Source organism: Hylobates moloch, unplaced genomic scaffold (assembly GCF_009828535.3).
Source record: "Hylobates moloch isolate HMO894 unplaced genomic scaffold, HMol_V3 SCAFFOLD_9, whole genome shotgun sequence".
NCBI classification, from domain to species: domain Eukaryota; kingdom Metazoa; phylum Chordata; class Mammalia; order Primates; family Hylobatidae; genus Hylobates; species Hylobates moloch.
Genome location: NW_026652284.1, coordinates 93,369,417 through 93,394,600, shown reverse-complemented (window position 1 = coordinate 93,394,600; position 25,184 = coordinate 93,369,417). Strand labels below are relative to the sequence as shown.

Below are 25,184 nucleotides of genomic sequence, written 5' to 3'. Positions count from 1 at the left end.
AATTCTACGAGATCTGTGTGACAATTAACTTTTAAATTTTTCTACTCAAGGAGATAATGCAATTAGTTTAATTCTTTTTTGCTTGGCAACAACACAGTGTGCTAAATTCTTGATATACAAAGATGAATTAGAGTCCCTCTTCTCAAGATCCTCAAAGTCTGGTGAGGAAGTAAATGTATATAGAAATAAATTTCATTCAGCTACATGTACTGAAAGAAAAGACCATGAGGATGTTATAGATGCAATAGGTGATTCAAAACACTCACAAAATGTTTGCTCAAACTGAAGTCCCCAGGTAAATTCCAAACTACGCCCTTTATGTCCTGTGTGAATGAAATGGTTCAATATTTGTAATAAAGAACGTTTCGTATCACTAAAAAATTTGGAAAATGGATTTGTTTGTTAAGTGTTTGGAAGTTTCAGGATGAGAGGTACTAGGTGCAAAACATTTTGTATCAGCTTGATGTTATGCTCTCCTAAATTATTTTTAATCGTCTGGGAAATAAACCCTGAGATTAATTTTCTCTAAGAAGTACAAACAACTTGATTTCACTTCCCTTAGTAGATATAATTTTGCAGTGTTTTAAAGCATTGTTAATTGATCTCAGCAGGATCATGCTTCATCTATTTGACTGAATAATTATGCAGTTCTGTAGTCAAGATGTCTGTTATCCCTTTTTTAAATTTTTCATTCCAATTTTCAAGGTAAGGTTTTCTTCCTGATAATTTGTGAAACATTTTGCCTTTTGCAACTATCCATATGCTCCCAACAAACTGGCTATTTTTTTTAAAGAATGAGGCTGTTGTAATATGTTTATTAGTATTAATCACACACTTGTTTTTCTAAATTTCTTGATAGAGTTTTATTTTATTTCTCCAAGGAAACCATAACAAAAATTTTGTTCTCCTATTGTCCTTTATATATACTCTCTTTCAAGATTTAAATTGCATACTTAACTTACTTATTTTCTTTTTAAAAATTATCTGGATTTTTTTAGCCTGCAATTCAAAAAATATATCTGTTGATAACTACTGTGCTTGGAATGGTGCTTAATATATGATACCAAATAACAGACAAAAGAATGAAGAAATCAATGACACCTATAGGGGACTTTTTGTGAATTTATTTATACAAATTTTCTGCCTAAAGTTAAGATTAGACCTTGGATTTCCTTTATGATTTGGAGAGGAGCAATTGAATTTTACCCTTGACTAAATTACTATTTTTTAATTAATTTTTAAGACCAAGAATGATCTAACATACTTCATTACATTTAATGAAAATTTGATACTTATGACATGACTTCTAGAAGATCATAATATAATCACACCTAATTTTGATATCTCAAATACACAATTGATTATAATAATAATAAAACTGCAATTTATTGAGTTAATAATATTTGTCACATATTGAGTGCTTGCTAAAAATATACATGACTAACATATATTGTTTTATGTAATAATATCACCTGTTATAAAATTGGTATTCTCATATTAAAATAATATGCATACATCATTTTGGCTACTAATTTTTTTTAAATTAATTTTGATAATCCCTTTTATCACAATTTTCCCACTCAATATTGAATTAGTATTAAATAAGTAAACTTACACACTTTATATCATGCATGCTTATGAAAATCTCTGCTCACTTGTACATTTATAGAATGTATTTTAATTATTTACTCTTAATTACTCTTCTAAAAAGCAGATAGCACCCCACAACCAAATATTTAATGAGGAAATAGTTCTCCTTCATATTTATGAGCCTATGCAAAGGATATACATCACTGCGTGAAGCCATCTATGATCAACTCTTTTGAAATATTTTTCCCAATCTAGTTTCTACCCTACCCTACTATTTCCATGAAACCTGTCTTCATTGTATTGCCAAACCTAATAACTATTACGGTACTTTGATTCTTATACTTTTCTATTTCAAATATACTTGTTCACTGCCCTTAGAAACAGACAAACAAAAACTAACGTTTTATCCATTTCAGATCACAATTAAAGCCTTTCTTTATCAGGAAATCCTTTCCAGATCTCCTCTTAATCAGTACTAATTCAGATTTCTCCACTATATGCCTTTAGTATAACTTACATGTATCCTTTCTGCCACATGTCGCAATACAATTAATATTCTGTAAATTACTCATTTATTACTTTTGGTAGCCGCCAAATCATAAACTCCATGTCTACCTTTTGCTGGACTATATCCCCAGAGCATTGCTGATGATAGATGCTTAATAAATACTTGTGGAATGAATATCTGCCTTTTGTAGATAGCAATATGTAATTGTGAAATTATCTAAGGCTTTGAGTTAGGAAACCTAGGTTTGAACCACAAGTCTACTATTTATTAGTGGGTGGCCTTTGGAAAGTTACTTAATCTTCCTGAGTCTCAGTTTTCCTTTCTACACAGTGGGGAGAATTATACCCATCATGTCGAGTGTTTTGTGAGATACAAGTGGAAGAATGCCCAAATGCCTATCAAAGCTGATACTCAACAATGAAGGCTGACTTTCTCAAATTGTTAACTCAGAAGGCAAGGGACATGTTGTAGTATTAACTAGTACATATCATAGAGCAATGTTAGTGGTAACTCTTAAAAGCTTCTGATGAATAAAATAGTGTCAGTGTCACTTACCAAGTAATTTATCTTTTCTTTCAACTAATAGAGAAGAGTGTCACTGAACTCTACCCCTTTAAACACAAATGGATTTTTAAAAATTTATCTTATATATTTTCCAAGGAATTATTTTGCAATATCAAAAATCCTTTACACTTTAGAATAGTCTATGTTGTCAAAATGTCTTCATATTTGCTGATAATCTCAATACTGTGAGAAGAGAAGATAAATAAAATATACACATTTCCAGCCAAAACCAGATGGATTTTAATTAGACTAAATAATTTGTTATGCCTAGAGCAGTAAACTTAACATAAAGGGTCTCTGACATTTTCAGAGACATATTTTGAGTACAAATTCTTCAGGTTTATTTTCCAGTGATCTCAGTTCACCAACCTGCCCACTCTAAGTGCTCAACCAAGAATATTGTGTAAATAGTTTTAAAGTACTGCCTCCCCTACCCCAATCCCATTTTAATCTTTGTATTATGGGACATTAGAAGACAACTTGTCAGATTCTATAATTATTTTGTGTTAGTCACCTAAGCCTCTTAATCAATATATTACTGTCATCTGCTGGTAAAAGAAGATAACTGAAGTCTTTTCAGCAACTCCACTTTCAGTTGTAATAATTTGCTTCAAAAACACATTGAGATAACAAGTATAATGTGTCTAGCTTGCATGTAAATCTGATGAATTACAAAAAAATTCTTCATTATATTTATAAATCTCTATTTTCCTTAATAATTTTATATATTTTAAGCAATATCATCACTTACTATACTTATGACATATATTTAATAATTATTTTATATTTTGCAACTCTGCTTTTAGATGTAATTACTTGCTTCAAAACACATTGAGATAACAAGTATAATATGTCTAGCTTGCATGTACATCTGATGAATTACAAAAAAATTCTTCACATAAATCTGTATTTTTCTTAATAATTTTATATATTTTAAGCAATATCATCACTTACTATAAATCCTTACAATATATATTTAATAATTATTTTATATTTTGATTTATTGAACATGGTTAATTCATTTTCTTTAAAAAAAATTTTTTTTTTTAAGTTTGGGTACATGTCCAGGATGTGCAGGTTTGTTACATAGGTAAAAGTGTGCCATGGTGGTTTGCTGCACCTAACAACCTATCACCTAGATATTGAGCCCAGCATGCATTAGCTCTTTTCCCTAATACTCTATCCACCCCCACCCTCCCACAAGAGGCCCCAGTAAGTGTTGTTCCCCTCTCTGTGTCCATGTGTTCTCATTTTTCAGCTCCCACTTATAATTGAGAATATGTGGTGTTTGGTTTTCTGTTCTGAAATTCAAACTCTGGATGGCTGGCAGAAACATTATCTAAAATCTAGTCTATCTTAGCAATTTCTAAAACTTTTTATTATTTAAAAGTAAATTTAATTCAAAAGTTTAAATATGCAGCACTACTTAGTTTTAAAACATTAAGAGTAAGAGGAGAATGTTCAATCAGAACATACTCTTTTTTGATGGTGGGTTATATACTTCAGTTAGTGACACATTGTACTTGCTGTGCCTTTGAAAATGCACATAGATAGCATAGAGAGAAGTCCTGAATTAAAGGGTTGGAAGAAGACAAAAAATATAATCCATGAGCAATGGTTATAGAATCAGGATTGATTAAACCTGAATGTAAAATATCTTAACTGTCTTTATGAATTACTCAGTTAACAGAGGATGATGGGTAGATGCTTCTCTATATGAAGATGATAAACAGGCACAAACAACAGCAGGCCTTTCCTGAAAGTGAAGTCCAGATATGCTTTAAAATTGTCTTCTTTGAGTTTCATTTAGAAATAACCTAAATTTTTATCAGTTTTAGAAGTAATTCAGCCACAAGGCAGGAGATTAGGTAATCTATTAAGATTCCATTCAGTGTTACTATTCATTCACTGCTTCATCTGACATGATTTCCGTTTTGCTTTAGGTACTTTATTCTGGATAACATTTATTTGTTCATTTAAATCAAAGTTAATTTTGAGTCCAAAAACTACTCAGAGCTTTATTCTCTTTCACTTTATTCCCCACCTAGTTGCTTCCTGTGACATAATTTGGAAACCACTTTTCTCCTAGACATATAACTTTATGATAATTGAAGTCCTGACCTTAATTATTTTTTAGAGGGTGGAAGGAAGAGGAGTGGATTAATTCTAAGACCAAAAGTGGTAGTTTCATTAAAAGTATCTCCTTTGTTATTACTATATTCAGGAGATTGAATTCTTATTCATTTTGTCAAAACTTATTAACCTCACTGTCTCTTGGAGCAAACATCTCATCTATTAATCAAATAATTTTCCAAAAAGTTAAGTATTTCAAAATAAACTACTGTTCAAAGTGTTTCTTTAAAAGTTGCTCAAAATTCACAGACAATAAATTTGTATTGTTTTACTGAAAATTCACATATAGCATATGTCTTGGAGAAATAAAAAAATAAAAAATTAGAAATAACCTTCACTACTGACACTTTAAATATTTTACGAATTAAATTTAGAATGTATTATTAAGAAAATTGCCTATTTATTAAAACCATTTACATTTAGTAAATATTAGCCAATTTCTTCACTTTTCTAGCTTTAAGAAATCTGAAACTACATTTTTAAAACTCAAAGTAAATATTTTTTCTCTAAAATATATGGATGTCCTGTGCTCAATACATTTTTCTTGATTAAATTGACCTCATAGTGGAAATTAATCTGTGATTTTTCTTTTACTAGCTTTGAAAAGTTTAGACAAAAAATTAATGTAAGTTTAAAAAACACTCTCAAAATCAAGCTATATATTGTGAACCATTTTGTATTTTAATATTTTTGCTTAATATTGACATTGATATTTTAATTATTACAATGGTTTGTAATTATTTGAATTAGCATTGTAATATTATATAGAATTTAGTAACTGCACAAATGAAATAAATATCAAAGCAAAATGGGAAAATATTTTACTTTTTATTGCAACATAACTTTCAGCTTATTATTTTGCAAGAACTGTAGTTCCCATATAGTCTTAATTAGTCTTCCTTAATATAACTACTTATGTAACTACAGTAAAATGGCCAAAACTAAGAAATTAATGGTTGCACAATACTGTTAACTACTGACTTTACTCAAATTGGAATATCTTTTAGTTCATTAATTACTGTTTGTGTTTTTATTATTATTTGTAGTATAAAGATAATATAACAGTAACAAAATAAAAATTTAGAAAACAATATGAGAACAAATAATCTCTAATATTTCTATTCCTGAAGTTCTGCTATTTTCAACAATTTTTTTTCATTTAATCTAAAGTTGGATTTTTTTCTGAATTGAATATTATTTAAAAAACTCTTATGCTTGTATACTTGTTTAGTTTTAAGCATCAACTAATAGAATAAGAAGGTGATAGGTAAAACATTCTGATATATCATTTTCCATATATTTTGCCTATTGATCTAATTAAAATGTTATAACTGTTTGCACTTATTATTATCATTCTTAATATACACTCAAGGTTAACAAATAATAGAGCTGGAATTCTAGCTCACCCTCCCTTTAAAAATTGACCATTTACTACTCCACTGTATTTTTCTCATTTAAATGAAATAAAGTTTTCCATGAAAAATGTGTATTTTATCTAGGTTCATGGTTTAAGATTAAGTGCTGAAGGACTGAAGATAATATTAAGGAAATGAATTTGCTTATTACTATGTTATTAGGATGTAACTTTGAAAAAGTCATGTGAATGGTATTATCCTGTTTTACTTATCTGAGTAAATATTAATATATGAGTAAAAATATGAGTAGTGCTCTGAAGACTAAGTAATATAATATCTAAAACTTTCTAGCATAAAGAATGACCAATAATACCTCTGTGATAAAGTTTAGTTTTCTTCCCATATTTCACTGTCACATGTATTGGAATAGAAGACATTTCCTTTCAGTGACTCTTCTCCAAAGAAATAAGAATATCCATATCTACATATATAATTTTATAAAGCTAAAACAATAAACTGCTTATTGAAATAACTGTAAACTCTCCTTTTCCTCTTTTTTAATAGAATTGCAGAGTAGCTCTTGTGGAAATCCTGGTGTTCCGCCCAAAGGTGTATTATATGGTACAAGATTCGATGTTGGGGACAAGATCCGCTACAGCTGTGTAACTGGATACATCCTTGATGGCCACCCTCAGCTCACCTGCATAGCCAATTCAGTTAATACAGCTTCGTGGGATTTTCCTGTTCCTATCTGTAGAGGTAAAATGAAAACACTTTAAAAATGAGAGTTGTTATCAGCCAGTGTATTTGAAAAATGTGTTTGGTGCCTGTTTCTTCTACAGAATCTAATGGATAGAGAGGCCAGGCATGGTGACTCATGCCTGTAATCCCAGCACTTTGGGAGGCTGAGGTGGGTGGATCACTTGAGGTCAGGAGTTTGAGACCAGCCTGGCCAATATGGTGAAGCCCCATCTTTACTAAAAATATAAAAATTGGCCATGTGTGGTAGTGGACGCCTGTAGTCCCAGCTACTCGGGAGGCTAAGGCAGGAGTATTGCTTGAACCCAGAAGGTGAAGGCTGCAGTGAGCTGAGATCGCGCCACTGCACCCCAACCTAGGTGACAGAGCAAGACTCTGTCTCAAAAAACAAAACAAAACAAAACAAAACAAAACAAAAACCTAAAGGATAAATAGTCTCATATACTACATGAAAAGGAGAGAAAAATACTAAATTCTAGTGTTGACTAGTATCTCTTTCACATTGCTTGTGAAATTAGGTAGTAAATTATATATCTCTATATGCATAGTTATGCATGCATTGTGTATATGCTTTCATATTTATATTTAAAACACGGAGTTTATGATGTTTAGAAATTTAATTAGGCTGTCAAAATTGTTTTGCTTTAAGAAATATTGACTGAGTCTATAAATCTTTCTGATAGAAGACAGCATGGAAATTTTTGAAATTAATTATGCTGCATTTGTTTACTATCAATACTATTAAGATTATTTGTATCATGGGGAAAACACAATAATATAATAATGTGGACAAAGGTTCAAAATACAGAGCTTGGGAGACAGAACGTGTTCAACATTAGCTAAGCACATGGATGGATTTTTCTTAACAAAAATTCTGGAGGCCAACATTGTGTTTCCTCTGGGCTTCCGCTCCTGTAATTCCTCCATGACTGGGATGTGGGAATGTCCAACTGCCCATCTAAATTACTTTGTAGCTTCCTCCCAAACATGTCACTGCAAATGCATGCACCACAACCTCCTGGTAATTAGACACAACAAGCTTCTTATCCCAGCTTTGTCAATTGCCATGTGAGTTACCTCAGGAAAATCAGTTCAACAATTTGAGTCTCATTTACCTCATTTAACTAATGAAAACAAAACAAAACACAAAACACCTGTTCCGTTTCTTGTGAGGATTAAATAAGATAAGCTACACTGGCTGCTTCGTAAAAATATCTGCTATATGTTGGCATTATTTCAATGTTAGATTCCTTTGCTGCGTATGCTTCAACTACTACGGCTATCACGATACCGCTATCATTACTGCTACTGCTGCTGTTGCTACTAATATTGAATAACTACTATTAGCTATCATTTATTTAAGCACTATAAATATACTATGAAATTTATAAGCATTATCACTTTTAAATTTCACTATAATAGGAAACTGAAGCTCAGATATTTAAAAATAATTGCTCTAGATTACTCAGCTGGTAAACATCGAGAACTATGAAGAGTTCTGACATTTTACCCTACTTTCAAGTTAAAATTCTTTGCCACAGTTTCATGGATGATGATGAAAAACACAAGACTGTTGAGTCAGAAATAAAGGATAGTTTATTACTCACAGCAGCACTAGGAGCAAGAATAGCAGGATTTGTGCCAGTTTCCCAAGCCCTAATTCTCATGGAATGGCGTGAAGAGTGTGAGAAACCTGCACAACATACTAAATGGTATTATAAGAGATGAACCATGAGCTTAGAAATCTGACTCTAATGGGCAGTAGGCACTCCCATTCTTTCCTCTGGAGGGAGCACTATCTCCGTCTCTCAAGGCTGTAAGCAGAGTTACCCTTTGTTCTGGTGGAAAACACTATATTCTCCTCGGCTATTTTCTGTACAGAAGGATAACCAGGTACAAAACAGCAGGACAATTGGTACCTGTGCTCACAAGATGTGCAGAAACATGAGCGTTCAATGGAGAAATGTCTCCCAAAAGCAAATGGGCTGTGGTAAAGAAGCCAGGTCTGAAATATTCTCTCAGGTTCCAAAGCCTGAGCTTGTTACCTTTTTGATACATCGCCAAAATAATTTGTGTCTCTGTTTAAGAACTTTTCTTTATAATTGGAGGAATTGGATATTATATGGAATATTATATGGAAATCAGCAGAAATGCAGTCTTTAAAAAAAAAGTATAAAACTCCCTGAATCAAAGACATACTAAAATTCTTAAAAACCAAGTAGTAAGACACTTAAAACTAAGAAGTAGTTTGAAGAGATTTGAATGGAGCATTCTCAACACTACCTGAAAATGAATCTTTGTTGTTTGGTTCCTTCATCTCAATTCAGACAACAGCCTTTGGAATCAGAAAGGCCTTATTCTGAATACTGATTCTGCCACTTATTCACTATGGACTTTGAGTAATAATTGAATGATTTTGGAAGCTATTTTTTTTTAGCTATACTGGGATGAAGAGAGAGGCAGACATACTGAAATCATAAATCTGTTAGAGTTGAATGTAATAGTATTCATAAAACATTGGGTACATACCAATTTATTACTTATGTTAGCTCTATCATCCAACTTTTCCTTAGCGCCTGTTACTATCTCCTCTCTAAAGAAAGGATATACAGTCAACAAAGACAAATTTGAAATGGTATATCAAATGTCCTTCTATTCAAATCTAACCCTAAAACCAACGCTTCTATTGCTTTTATTTTTTTTTTTTTTCTATTGCCATTTCAGTTTCAGGGTTAAACTCTGCTACCAGAGTATTTACTTCCCTACTCTTCACTCCCAGGTTCCAGCAAGATTTTTTCCTTTGACTTCCACTCTAACTTCTATGATTTTTAAAATCTATCAAAATTGGCACCCACCATTTTTGAAAATACTACCTGATTAACTTTAGTCTACCCAGGTCACTTTTTTTTCTCCTCAGCTGTAACACTAATGAATAAATTTACTCATTTGTATGTATTTATTAAGGGCCTTCCTTCTGCAAAGCATTATGTTATGTGCTGAGAATCAAAAGATTGATTAAGACACATTTTCTGTTTTTAAGAACCTGTGGTCCAGTGGGGCAGACAGTAATCAAGCAATTGCAGTAATGTATGATGATTGCTTTAATAGCAGAATCTGTAGAGTAAGCTAGGAATCTTGATAAGGAAGGTATTAATATCACCCATTGAGTGCAAGGAAGTTCAGCTAGGGACAACGCTTTAAGAGAAGATTTTACAGGTAATTGCTAAAAATACAGACTATATAGAGCAAGAACATTTTGAATGAAACAATAATTCATGTAGAAAGTACAGATTTTCCTTTCCAGCCTCAAAATTAGTTCTCACATGTTACTAATATTCACTGGCTAAAGGTATAGTCTAAGTCATACTTCATAGAGCACATGATCTAACTTTCTAAGGTGTGATTTATCTCCCACTAACCAATTTTTACATTTAAACTTAAAGAATGGAGTAGTGTATATGCAGTCTGTGTAGTTGTCATTCATTTCCAAAGAAAAGATGGCAGACTACTCAGTTCATGCCTTCCCTCTGCTTTTCTTTGCCACTTGATAGCATACTGATTCTTTAATTTATAACTTTGCAGGGGGCTGATAACTCTGTAATGATCTACTCATTGCTTTCCCTGGAGTTTACGTAGAGTCTTTCCTTGATGAAACCTTTGCTTTTAGAGAATTCTTTTGATGCTTCCTAACAATGGTAGTTTAATTAAGAAACGATGTATTCCACATCAACCTAGAGGGTATGGTGCAAAGGTTTTGTGTTTGTTCACAGGCAGGATGAATTTTATCAACACCATCTGGTAGTATTTGTAAAAGTCAACTAACTGCCTGCTGCTGGGCTAAGCAACATTCTGTACAAAGTGAAGCCTAATTCCTACGCTCCAAGAGTACCTGGAGCACATGATATAACTTCAGAGTCCTTGATAACCCAGTTCTCACCTATGAAGTGGCAGATGAGGTGAAATGGTTATGCTATTCCTATGTTAACAATTCCAAAATTCATAATTATATTTTGCATTCAGAATGGCAATATAATACACATACCCCAGGAAAAACTAATAGAATTGTATGTAAAAGAGACACATACTTTTGATGGAAGAGTTAACATACTAAGATTTAAGAAGGCAGTCATAGGAAACATATGGCTGTATTAGAAATGTGAATTTTAGATTAACTAAAGAAAATTTTAAAAGAGTGGTATGTTGTATTGATGATTTGAGTATATTTGTAACCAAAAATAAAGAACTTGGAATGCATATGAGGGCTCAGGGAAAGGACTGTTCAATAAGGAGATGCGATGCTATAAAATGTTGACAGAATTTACTGTGACCTGACAGGTGAGATAGTTTTTGGAGAAGCTTGGATGTTAGTGATGTAGATGTTGTATGGTAAATTATTGCTGAGTGACCTAAACCAAATATTTACAGTACATATAAGCAAAAGGGCTAATGAGGAAACTGTTGCCTTTGACAAAGAAAAATAAATCTTCCAAGTTTTATTCTTGGAAGACTGTTTTCCACAATGTGTTAGAGAAATGACTGATGAAATAAGAACAGCAGCTTGATTTGTCACCATATTATATTATTCTCCTGCCAAAAAACTTGATCAACAATTTTCTGGATCAAAATCTAATACCAAAACATAGAATTGGGCTGAGCAATAAAAGACAATAGTTGGAGAAGAAAGAAGTAGGAAGGTTTAGCCTAGTAATTTTTTAAATTTTATATACCAAAATTCCTCCAAAGAAGTAGTGACTTAGTTAATGAAAGGATAGTTATTATGTTTACTTGTTCCCTGCTCCATATCTGGAAATTACCTCACAAAGGCAGTAGGAAATCAAAAATGCCATTTATTTTATGTGTAGTAAGTCCCAATTACATATGAGTAAATGCTGAAATGTGATATCAGAAATATGATACTGCATAAATAGTAGATAAGGTTATTGATAAAACCAACTTAAAGAAAACTGAAAAGTACTATATTGAAACAAGACACAAAAATAATTTGGTGCCATATTTCTATTCATTCCCATATAGTGCTTAAACATAATAATAAATTGTACTTCACCAAAATGAAAATATATTTTATTATAAGATTTTATGTACTCGATCAAAACAAAGCCCAGTTTTTTCTATTCACTGTAAAGATTTTTTTTTTTTTTAGCATTTTTTGTGCTAAAATCTGTAGGTTTGTTTTTTTTTTTTGAGACAGAGTCTCGCTCTGTCACCAGGCTGGAGAGCAGTGGTACGATCCTGGCTCACTGCAACCTCTGCCTCCCAGGTTCAAGTGATTCTCCTGCATCAGCCTCCCGAGTAGCTGGGACTACAAGCACGTGCCACCACACCCAGCTAATTTTTATATTTTTAGTAGAGACGGCGTTTGACCATGTTGGCCAGGTCTTGATCTCTTGACCTTGTGATCTGCCCTCCTCAGCCTCCCTAAGTGTTGGGATTACAGGTGTGAGCCACCACGCCCAGCCTAAAATCTGTAGTTTTTAAAAACATTTTATTAAAAACCATTGTAAACTGTCATCTCCTTTTTTCTTAAACCCACTCCCAGAGAAGACCATGTGTTATTGTAACTCTCTGAATCACAGAAAGAGTAGCGTCAGTGGTAACCTCTTTTAGGCCAAAGAAGAAAGGACTCAAATGCACTATTGAATATAAAAATGTCATGAACCATGTATTAAAAGTTCTTTTTGAGGATTGAAGCATTGATGGTTTGATTGAGTTCATTTTCAAACATATTATTTTAAATAGTATTTCAGAAAATGTTTTAGCACAGACTTTGAGTTCCACCACCACACTTGCCAGTATCTGAGCAATATTATTTGGGCACATTCAGCTTTCATTAGCTGTCATTTCACATAGAGATCTAGTTTCTTAATGCAAACCGTTGTATTTGATGCTAATGAGGAAAACATATTGCATGTCTTTTAAAGAACAAGCAAGTTAAGCATGAATTGTTCGGTAATGGAATTATTTTATCAGCTCAAAGCCTGCTAACAAAATTGCAGTGATGTCAATCCACAAAGAAAACTTTACAAGTGTCACAGGTCACTTGCTGCTGCTTCAACACTCCCTGGAAAATACAGGCTATTCAATCAACAGTGAGATCAACACTCAATAGCCCTATCATGCACCTTAATCTTGTTTTGAAAAGTACATTTGTGTTATAAAATAACGTACATGTCCTGATTAGACTGTTTTAGTAGTATCTAGAGTGATGGAGCAAAGGCAACATGATTTGTCTTTAGGGGTAGAAGACCTACAAGTTGATTTATATTTCTGCCATGTATTACCTGAGTGTGTTATTTCTTGTGTCAAAAATTGAGTATTTTTACTTATTTCAGAATTGTGAAGGTTAAAGGAATAGATTAAATGATAGTTTTGAAAAATTTATGTAATGCTTAACACATAAAAGGTGCTCAAAACTATCTAGTTAGTTCCAAACACATAAAAGTAAATTATTTTAAAAATCATATAGAAGTAATAGCTATCGCTTGCTACGTTTGTGTTTACCATATTTAAAATATCTATTGACAAACGTGTCTGGGTTCAGAAATAGTGGAGAATATTTAAAAAACTAAGATAGTCAAGAACTTTGGGAAGAGTAGACTCTAGACTAATAAAAGCCTTGGTTTGCTTCATATCTCTGCCACTGAGAAGATATAAAACCTTAACCTATATATTTAATTTTTTAGACCTCAATTTTCTCACTTGTATACTAGGGGCAAGTCTTACTTTATATAGTATTAAGATAAGGATTATATTAGTTAATGTATGTAAAATACCTAATCAATGGTATTCAACAACTAGTAATAACTACCTTATTTTTATCATGTTCACAACCAAAAGAGGACAAACATACTAAGATTTATTTGTAAAGTTATATTTTTGAATATGATAATAACATTGAGATATGAGGTACTGAAAAACTAAGAGTACCAGAGAATGGATGTATCTAGGTTCTGGGATCATACAGGCAGTAGAATTATTTTTTTCAGCATTAAAAGGAACTTTAAGCCCCACATTACCCTAAAAGTTAGGTGTAAAATTGGATCAGCAAGTATTAGACGTCGTTATTGAAAATATATTTTCCAAAGTTAACATAGCATTTCTGAGTATTCCATGTCTGGAAGTTGTCACATTTGAAGTATATTCAGTAATTAAACACATATATTTTATTTTATTTTTTACTTAGTATTATCATTTTTTGAGACAGAGTTTTGCTCTTGTCGCCCAAGCTGGAGCGCAATGGTGCAATCTCAGCTCACTGCAACCTCCATCTCCCGGGTTCAAGCAATTCTCCTGGCTTAGCCTTCCAAGTAGTGGCATTATAGGTATGCACCACCACATTAAGCTAATTTTTGTATTTTTAGTAGAGACGGGGTTTCACCATATTGGTCAGGCTGGCCTTGAACTCCTGACCTCAAGTGATCCACCTGCCTCGGCCTCCCAAAGTGCTGGGATTACAGGTGTGAGCCACTGCACCCAGCCATAAACTCATATATTTTAAAAACTCACTATACACAAGTCACATTTCTAAGTATAATGATTAATGAAACAGCTACAGGCCTCATGAAACTCAATCTATTGAATATGGGAGTTTTGTATTTGAAAGGTGATCTGGGTTGTTGTCCAAATGTGTATAGTCTAATTTCGGGCAAAAAGATCGAATGGTATATTCTTATATAAACAATATGTGTTGGCCTTGTGTATGTTTCTTATGTTCAAGGAAGAAAATCAAAGCTTCCTGTTCTTATCCTGCCATCACCCTTGACCCCACCATGGCAACAGTCAGCCATATATTTAACATTGACTCACATTATGTTCCCCATTTTGCATTTGTGAATTGTGTTTTCTTTCATTCAAGCAATTATTTACTTTTCCCCTCATCATGTATGCAATAGCTAAAACATTTTTGTTGGTTTACTCTATTGTTCAAGTTTTTTATTCCTTCATCTATCATTCTTATTTTAAACTAATCCATTTCTTTGAAGATAAAGAGACAATCTGTATTTTTTCAGTATTATATGTTACGATAGTGTAAATTTAGAGATTTTTATTTCTTCGATGGAGTGATTTTAACTTCATTCTCTTTCTGTGCAATTCCTAGAAAAATGTCAACTGTATATTTTTTAAATCAAAGAAAAAAGTCTCTTTTTGAGGCAACTGAGTCTTTGCTTACACAAATTTTGTGTAACTTTGAGCCTTTTGTTTCTGGGAAGGCTTTTGTTTACTTGGAGTTTTTTTGTTTACTTGTTTTGACAAATAAGAATTTTAAAGTAAATTTTCTAAATACAAAATCCAGATTGTTTAGGGAAAGTTTACATTTTTGAAGAAGCTATAACAAATAGTTTAATGATGTTGTTCCCAAAATTAAAACAGAACTTTATAAACATTAAGTAAACACTCATTTCTAACACAAATCTACATTCCACAATATGTAGAAGGAAAGACAAGTTATATTATCTTTGCGTTCACAAAGCATTCACATGATTATATAGGCCCATGCCTTAAAGAGAAAATGATGGTGCATGCTTAGCCAAGAATATATTGACAGCTTCAGAATCCCCTGTGGTGAACTAGACTGTTCAATGCATGATAAGAACCTTGAAAAGCAATCATCTAACTTCCTGCTAGGTTATAAACTCAGTGAACCACAGCAATGACCATCTGGTTATTCTGTTACTCTTTGCAAAGCCACCACTCTAAAGACGAAGAAAAATAAATTAGAATAAACCAATGGAGGAAGGAGAATAGTAGCCACCAAAGGCGTTTAATGCTATGTGACACGTATTTTAGTAGACTCATTCCATGTGAAAAGTCCTTTGTGTTTTGTGCTAAGAAAGCATAGTAATAGGTATTTTTACAGCAATCATTGGGGAGGGATACTTTGTACACTTTTGGTCTTGTTCTCTTTTTTTTTTCCTGTGTAATATTATTGATCACTCACTAACTTAGGAAGTTAAGTAAAAGATATACGTGGTTGAACCATTCAGTGATGAAAGTTCGTCCATATCATTAATAATAGAGAACAGAATTTAAATTCTGGAACTTGGATGCCTTCAAAAACTCTAATTTTTGGTCTATTGCTCAATGTGCATGAAATCTAAAGGCTTTCTATAACCACTTTTCTTAGGCTTTTTCCAATTGCATATCTGATTCAAAAGAACGTAAATCATTTTCTTTTTACTCCATAATTTTTATGTATGTAAAACTGGGTCTAAATACATTAAATCTTTAAGGAGTCAGGGAGGAATTATTTTTTCTTTTTTTTTTTTTTTGCACTAATTCCTTATATTTTGACCAAGGCAATTTCCATTTACTGCTCCCTACATTTGTTAAAGTTACTATAGTATTCAAAGCTAAATTATTAAGGCCACTTATTATCTATTAATATTTAATTTATAGCTAACTTTAAAAAAGGAGTTGATGCAGCAAAAAATATGATATATGTAGCTAAATAACATAAAGTGGAATTAAGGCAAACTATAATAAAAGAAAATAACAGGAGAGTAAGATGAAACCAAGAGCAAGGTTAATTTACAAAAGTCAAGTTCTGAATTCCTGTATCTTTGTTAGAATCAGCATTATATTTAGCTTTTATTTTTCTTACACCCTAAACAAATCTGGAAAACATGATTAGTTTATAGTCTTACAAAGTAAAAGAAAATAATTTGTGATGAAAACCAAACTTAATAGACAGAATGAAAAATTTCTTTAGCTAAACACCACAAAGTAGGCACAGTATAATTTAAGGAACTACATTATCTACAATATTAGTAATATGAAAGGAAAATTAACTTCTCAGGTCAGGTTTGCGTTACCTCTTTTTACTGACATATAAACAATGCCTTTATATTGAAAAGAAGATGGAGAACTGCATTGGAGAATTGTATTCACAGAGTCAGCAAAATCAAATCATACATGCCTAATGTCACTGGTCAAGTATGAGTGATGTATAGCACAACTGTCTAAATTTAGTTCTGACCCAATTTTTATATATTTTCAAAGTTTGAATCTCTTTGTTAATTCATACATTTGGAATTGGCCCTGCATGCAAGTTAGTCATCTGAAAACAGAATCAAAAGCATAATGTTTTTGCATTAATATTATCTTAATTTTTTTCTACAGTTTAACATTTAATGGATGCCTAATTTCTAGAATAAGTTTCTTTATATATTTTCACATTTTATATAGAAAGTTCAATATTAATATAGTTAACAAAAAATTTATACTTAGCACTAATTTCTAATAACTTTTTAGTTATAAATATAATATCAGACATTAATTTCAAGCTTTTCTGAAGTTGTTATATGATTGCATTTCTCACACACAACTCTTTCTAAAATGGCTTTTGTTGGGGAATCCTTATATCTTTCATTAAATTTTTTTTTTCTAAACAGTGGAGATGAGGTCATTGACAATGCAGTTGCGTATTTTAAAAATCATCACCTTACAAAGTACTAACTTCAAAAAAATTATTGGGCATTCTATTGTTTTATCCCTATGTTGTTTTCAAAACACAGCATACGATGGCTGAAATGTTAATAAGATATCAATATTATAGCAACAGATTTTCATATTATAGGAGAGATAACATAGTTTTATTTATATTTATATTATTTTAACAAATATCTATTGAATGATAATGATGGAGAAGAGGTCAATAGCTATTGCTGATTTTCAGGAGCTTTTATAGCTTATGGGAAACATACATAAATAATTACATACTAGTAAGGAGTAAAACTCCATCTTCTAAGAAAGATACAAATATAATGCCATGGAAGATCAAAGGTATTTGAAAATTTTAACGTGTTGTGAAGAGTATTAATCTTGTTAGAGACTTGAAGAATAACATATGTTTATATTGTATTGCCTCTCTCCTTTTATCTCTAACATTTAATGAGCACCCTCTCTGGACCAGGGACATTTTTGAACTATTCTACATATAATAACCCTTTTAATTTTTGCACCCAGGCTATAAAAGTGGATGGTATTTGGATCCCCATTATATAAATGGGAAAACTGAGCCACAGTTAAGGTTAAATTGCAACATCACACAAGTAATAAAAGGCAAATCTAGGACTGGAATTCAAGCAATTTGGTTAGAGTAAACAAGTTCTTTTTTTTTTTTTGATTGGGGGACAGAGTTTCACTCTTGTTGCCCAGGCTGGAGTGCAATGGCGTGATCTCAGCTCACTGCAACCTCTGCCTCCTGGGTTCAAGGGATTCTCCTGCCTCAGCCTCGCGAGTAGCTGGGATTACAGGTGCCCCCCACCATGCACAGCTAATTTTGTATATTTAGTAGAGACAGGGTTTCTCCATATTGGTCAGGCTGGTCTCGGACTCCCAACCTCAGGTGATCTACCTGCCTCACGCCTGGGATTACAGGCGTGAGCCACCGCGCCTGGCCTAGAGTAACAAGTTCTTAACCGTTATTATTATTCTTCTTTTCACATTGTCTTGATTGCACAACTTCCTCTTTCCATTTTTTTCGAATCTTTACCTATATAAAGGTTTGACATTTCTCCTTAAATAAAATCCCACGAACCACCCAATCAAACATTTTTAATTTTATAACAACCTACTCTCTTGAGCCAGTGTCCTGCTGCTCCACTTTAATTCAATTCAACATTTATTAATAGTAATCTTTCCTTGTTTTTTTCTCTCTTCATAAAACACTTTCTTGACCTTTCAAGATGTTTCAATGGGTGAAAATTGAAAAAGAAATCACTTTCTAGGATTCAGGAACAAATGTATTTAGTCATGTATAGTGTGTAGAGTTATATAAGTATTCTAGTTTTGGTAAAGTGACACCTTATTTGGGGTAACTAAAAGTGAGTTGACTGGCTGATAGAGATAAATGTAGAGAAAAGAGGTGACAATTTCAACTGAGAAGATTGGTTGCAAGCATCTTTCAAAGATATTTTGAAGAATTTGGAAGCTCAGACGAAAGAGTCTAAAACTTATCCTCTAAGCTAGTGTGAACTATTAAGTATATTTGATTTTTTTAGAGACAGTAAATATGTTCTTATGACATAATGGCAAATACTGTTCAGGTAAAAGTATCCATCATAAAAAGAGAGACCACCAGCAATAGATAGATTTGTTCTCCATTTTGGCAGACCACATAAAGTTATGTTAGAAGTGGAGGACAGTTGAGCGAAGTTTCTATTTGCCACCTCAACAATAATAATAGAATGTCTTATATTTAAGTTTATATACTATAATTTTAAGCATAACACAAAAATGACCTTATTTTACATTTCTAAAAACTTATCAATTAGGTACTACGATTTTCATCCTTACTTGTATCCAAACTAAAGCTAGTAGAGATTTAAAAACCTGCCAAACTTTACACTGGAATAGATATTACAACCTAGTAAACCAGAACCATTTTCTGTAACAGCTTTCTGATATTCTAGAACCTTTGCAACTTTCCTATGATGGTAATTTTTCTTACACACAATACTCTGAATTCATTGAAGCAATACTATACCAATTACTTGCCTTTGGTGTGAATCTAGCATCACTGACTTAGATAAATCCGGATTCATCTCCTGGCATGTGAAGATGCTCAGAGAATAGACTAAAATTCCCATTATCAAGGAAAAATTGTAGTGGTTATTATATTGACCTTAGTAACTAGTATGAATTTAGAAACATGCTGCAGTTGGTCCTCAAACATTGTAACCAAAGGCCAGATTTAATTCCTTCTGGGGCTCTCTTTTCTTCCACATGAATTTTAGCACCTTTAGGGCATGTTGTCTTTTGATTCAACATCCATCCCCTTGAATATAGCACATATGATTCCTGGATCATATTTCAGATGACTTCTTTCAAAATAAAAGAGAGGAATTCTAGGTAATATTCAGAGACCAAAGAATGTTATTACGCATGTTGGAGTAGAATATTCATGGAAGAGGGATTTATTATTGCTTCCTAAGCAATATCAAATAATCCCCAAATGAAACAGTTCAGTTATTTTTGAATAATTTCTCTTTATGCATTCTTTTAAAATGTAACTAAATTTGATTTTAGATTAATGAATACCATGAGTTATGTTTTATTTTTATTTATAGGCTGTGGACTCAAAGGTCCTGGGGAAATCAGTTTGTTTTATACAATGACATTCTACCAACTATCAAAAGTTAGAATTCTTTCTAGTTTAAGCTGTTCTTCAATATATAATCCATAGATGAGGAAATAGTTAAATATAAAATTAAACATTTAAAAAGTAGAATAGGCCGGGCGCGGTGGCTCACGCTTGTAATCCCAGCACTTTGGGAGGCCGAGGTGGGCAGATCACGAGGTCAGGAGATCAAGACCACGGTGAAACCCCGTCTCTACTAAAAATACAAAAAATTAGCCGGGCGTGGTGGCGGGCGCCTGTAGTCCCAGCTACTCGTAGAGGCTGAGGCAGGAGAATGGCGTGAACCCAGGAGGCGGAGCTTGCAGTGAGCTGAGATTGCGCCACTGCACTCCAGCCTGGGCGACAGAGCGAGACTCCGTCTCAAAAAAAAAAAAAAAAAAAAAAAAAGTAGAATAAAGTGTAAAAATGCCTAAAATATTGCCTTATGACTGAACACCTTGAATACCTTAGACGTTTTGAATTCAACACTTAAAAATATATTACCATCATTTCCACTCTTCTAACTAAATCTAAGCCATGCATTTAAAACATCATTATTGATTATAATTTTAAAGAGCTGCTGAGTCTTTTCTGGGTTATTAATATAGAAAAAAAATAATAAGATTATTTCTTTTGTTATTATAATATGAATTATGACTTCCCAAGTTATGCTCCTTTAAAATTTGTTACAAAGTCATATATACATATGAACAATTGAAAACATTTGATTCCATAACTTTAAAAAACACTTGTTTCTATAAATTTGTGTTTTCAGGAAATGTGAGATATATTTCTCACTTATTGTTATTTACAAATGTGTCAATTACCATCATCTATTTACTGTTTCACATATGAGTTTTTAGTGTTACTTTTCCTGAGCACCAGTGTTTTGATTAGCTTATGGGAGTTGGTGGAGATATATCTATTCTGACTTGGCTGCCAGCCAGAGTGCATAGTGAACAGAGGCCACTTCCATTGTTTTTTCATCTTTGGAATAATAATGCAATCAATTTATATCCCACAGAGTTAATCAACTGATCAACTATTAGGACAAATTATTATTGAGGAGTAGTTTAATAATTTAATGAGAAATTCAGTCTATTTCACTGATTTTTCTTAATTAAATTCAGATTAAATCCTATAGAAATTATAATGGATTTCTATGGAGATGTTTCAGATAGAGTGACTTTAGGAAAAATAATAAAGCTTGAGAAGTACATATGAAGAAATCTTGAATATCTTTTTCATTTTAATTAATAAGTAAATATTGACTAATTATGACTTACCAGAATATATAAGGTCACACGGTAATAACCTGACAAACTTCATTGCTTAGTTGCTTCAGAAAAATGCAGTTGGGCAGGAGAGATCCACTTACTGTAGTCACAGGAGAACTCAGGGTTATAAGGGCCCAAATCTGAATATTTTCCCATAATTGCTGTGGTAGAAAAAAAGAAAACAAAATACAAATGGCAATCAGGCACTACTTTTTAAAATTTTTGGTCAGGAAGTGCCAGAAGGTATACACACTTATATTTTATTGGCCAATATTGGCACAAACACATATTTATATGCCTATAAATATATTAATGTATCACAAAAATATATGTAATTATATATTCTACATATCTTAGCATATTTTTACATATTATACATATTTTTATTTCACAAATCAGAAATCACACGACTGTAATTACTTCAAAAAGGTAGAGAAGTCACAAGCCTAACACAAGCCTAGAAGATGAACAAAAATATTTGTAAACATTTATTATACTCACCACATGGCTTTAAGGAACAGATATTTTGTCTGGAATTCCTAACAAGGCCTTTCCTTTTCTTATCTTAGAAAGAACCATCAATATTGACTAGTAGACTAAGAGATCTCAAAGATGCTTGAGTAATGTCAAGAAAAACTGTTTAGAAAATCCTAGGTTTCAAAAAATATTTGGCACCGTCTTGTTTATTTTTTCCATCACATTTCCCCCTAAATGTTGCAAAAGAAAGATTGCTACTCCATGTATAAAAATGTCTGTATCATTTATATCGTTTGTACATTTAAAATTGTATATTTATGAATACATGTACATCTATCTATATCTGTATATATACACATATACAAAAATATATATAAACCAAAATCAGAATCAGAATACAAAATGTATTCTAATCATGTATCTTTTCATAGCATAATATTTTCATACTGTTCCCAAACTGGATAGTTAAAAAGATCTGTAAGTTTAGGCTTGCATTTATATTCAGGGATAGGCATTTTAACTTTTGAAGGGATGAAAGAAAATAATCACTCCCTGTTTCAATTTGTTCCAATAAAGAAATTCTTGCAAGCTGAATTTGAAAATTATGAACTTTGACAGAGTCAATTCAAGTGATGGTATTCAACTTTATTTTATTATCTTGTATTTTATCACTTGAAAAAAGTAAAATTCAAAAGCCAAACATATTGCATGGAGCATCTTCCCTAATCACACATGTACTTCATGAGTCTTATCATACACTAATGGAGGACCTTCCCTTATCATACATGTGGTTCATGTTTCTGTCTCCTTTTGCTGCCCCTACACTCATGGTAGCATTAGTGATGTCAGCCTTTCTTCCTGCTCAACTCTGATGACTGCTTCTTGTTTTGTTTTCTTTTTCCCATCTTTAAATTTTTTTTTTTTGGTCTGGAACTGTTGGCATAATGTAGATTTAGTACAAATCTGACTTATTCAATCAGAATTTTCAGCACACTTAGTGCTGGCAGCAATGTATATTTTTTTCTATTCTAGGTATTTTTGAACAAATACTTTCTGTGTGAAGTTCCACCCCTCCTTTTCTACTTATATTTTGAAATGATTTCAAAATTCTTCATGATGAAAGGTGATTTATAAATATATCCTAAAGAATTGCATTTTCCCAAGAACCTCACTAGAGGCGGAAATGTTATGATTTAAAATTCAGAACAATGCTTTCTTTAGCATTGTAACTTTTCAGAAAATAGCATAAATTTGATTTCTTTGCTCTTCTCGACGAGGTAGCCATTTTTACAGCTGTCACAAAATTAGATTTAAATTCAGCATAAGGATGTTATGTATTCAGAGAGAGCTGTGCTTATAATACATATCTCATCCTCTGAAAATTTAACTACCTCTGCATTTTGAGCAGCTATTTCTGAAATGTGAAATGCAAACATAGAAAGCATATAAAATGTACCATTGTTTTCTTCAACTCTATCAATGTCCAGTGGGTTTAGTGATTTTTTAAAGAAAGAAAAATCTAAGTAACTTTAAGTGTTAATAACACATAATGTTGTTTCAAAGTTAATTATTTTGGCAAGCTGTATCAGATGAAAAACTAACATACTGTAGCACACAGAAATATTCCATTTACCTTTGAAGAAATCAAAAAGAAAAAAGAAAAAGGAGACTGTTATGAGATTTTGCTCTACTTGACAGCTTAGAAGTCAGCCTGCCACAGTGTCATAGAAGCTGGCAAAAGACATGAGACTCTTGGGTCAGAGACAAGGGACTTTGTTAATCAAAGCACAGCAAACAGCATGAGCTTTATAGTCAAAGCAGTTCTTGCTCAAGTTGCCCTTTTAGTACCAGAAGGCAATGTGAAGTACCATGTGTGGTTTACGTCACAGCTGAGGAATCCTGAGCATAGCAAACCCCAATACTCCATGTTTAACTATTTGAAGAACTAGCACACCATTTTCCATAGTGACTGCACCGTTTTATATTCCTACCAACAGTTCAGCAGGGTTGCAATTTCTCTATATCCTCACCAACACTTGCAGTTTTGTTTTTATTTTTGTTATTAATAGTAAACTAATGGGTTTGAGGTACTCTCTTAACCCTACCTAAATACAATACAAACAAACCATCTCTCTCTCTCTCTTTCTTTCTTTCTCTCTTTTGAGACAAAATCTCTTTCTGTCACCCAGGCTGGACTGAAGTGGCCCAATAAAGGCCCACTTACAGCCTCAACCTCCCTGGTTCCAGTGATCCTCCCATCTCAGCCTCCTGAATATCTAGGACTGTAGGCATGTGCCACCAGGCCTGGCTAACTTTTTGTATGTATGTATGTATGTATTTATTTATTTGTTTATTTATTTATTTAGATGAGATTTTGCCATGTTTCCCAAGCTGGTCTCTAACTCCTTGGCTCATGTGATCCACCTTCCTCAGCCTCCCAAAATGCTGGGATTGCAGATATGATCAGTATGCTTAGCCTATTCTCTCTCTAACATCCTTCAGAATAGGGTAGTACACTTTTAGGGGCAGACATTGTCAAATTGCAGTAATATAAAGAGAAAGACTAGACAAGAACTTCTAACAACGGATTAATTTTTTTTTTAGTATGCTAGGCATTGGGGATACAGATATAAAACAACAACAACATAGTTCGTATTATCATGAAGAGAATAGTCTGGTAAGGAAGACAGATATTTTCAAATAAGCATATAATTACAAATTATTATGAGTGATATAAAGGAAAAATTCTATAAAATATGTTTCCATTAAAAATATCTGCTGTCAGAAAAGTATTAAGTTGTTCCATATGATCATAGCTTGTGTAGAGATATTGCAATTGTATCCAATTTGACTTACCACCTATTTCTATTTGGCACACTAGGTACCTGAATAGTGAGATAATAATACACTGATTCTTATAAGGTTAATAAAGTAATTTGCCTTTCCTAGAAATTTTTGCTTACCTTTCTAGTCTAAGCCCTATTTAGGCGGCACAGCTTAAAATGTTGCTTATTGTCTTGCTCCCAGCTGTAAAGTATTTAATGATGGAAAACAAAAGAAAAAAAAAATTGAGCAAATGAGTGACCACCCACAATCCTGATTCTCTAACTCTTGATTCCAGGAATTTAAAAAAAAAGAAACTTTCAGAATCATTATAGAAAACCACAGCAGCTGAAAGGCTTCCTGTATCCACCTTCCAACAGTTTTTATATTGCCTGCATATCTCTGTCAGCTGGAGGACTGAGAAGCCTAAATCTTGCTATTAGTCACTCAGTATTCATCAGTTACATACTGAATATATGTGTATTAAACTGTCTACCATACATATTAGGAACAAACTTATTTTCAGAATCAACATGATCTTATTTATGCATTTTTCCAAC

The 25,184-nt window shown here is 32.5% G+C and overlaps 1 protein-coding gene across 2 annotated transcripts in view; it reads left to right on the top strand.

Annotated features, from left to right (window-relative positions):
• CSMD3 (CUB and Sushi multiple domains 3) overlaps positions 1-25,184 on the top strand; it is a 1,208,741-nt gene that overhangs the window by 245,015 nt on the left and 938,542 nt on the right. For both annotated transcript variants that reach the window (XM_032760296.2, XM_032760295.2), the window contains exon 4: positions 6,715-6,909. In XM_032760296.2, coding sequence (XP_032616187.1) covers positions 6,715-6,909 — 195 coding nt within the window. The remainder of the gene's footprint in view (positions 1-6,714; positions 6,910-25,184) is intronic.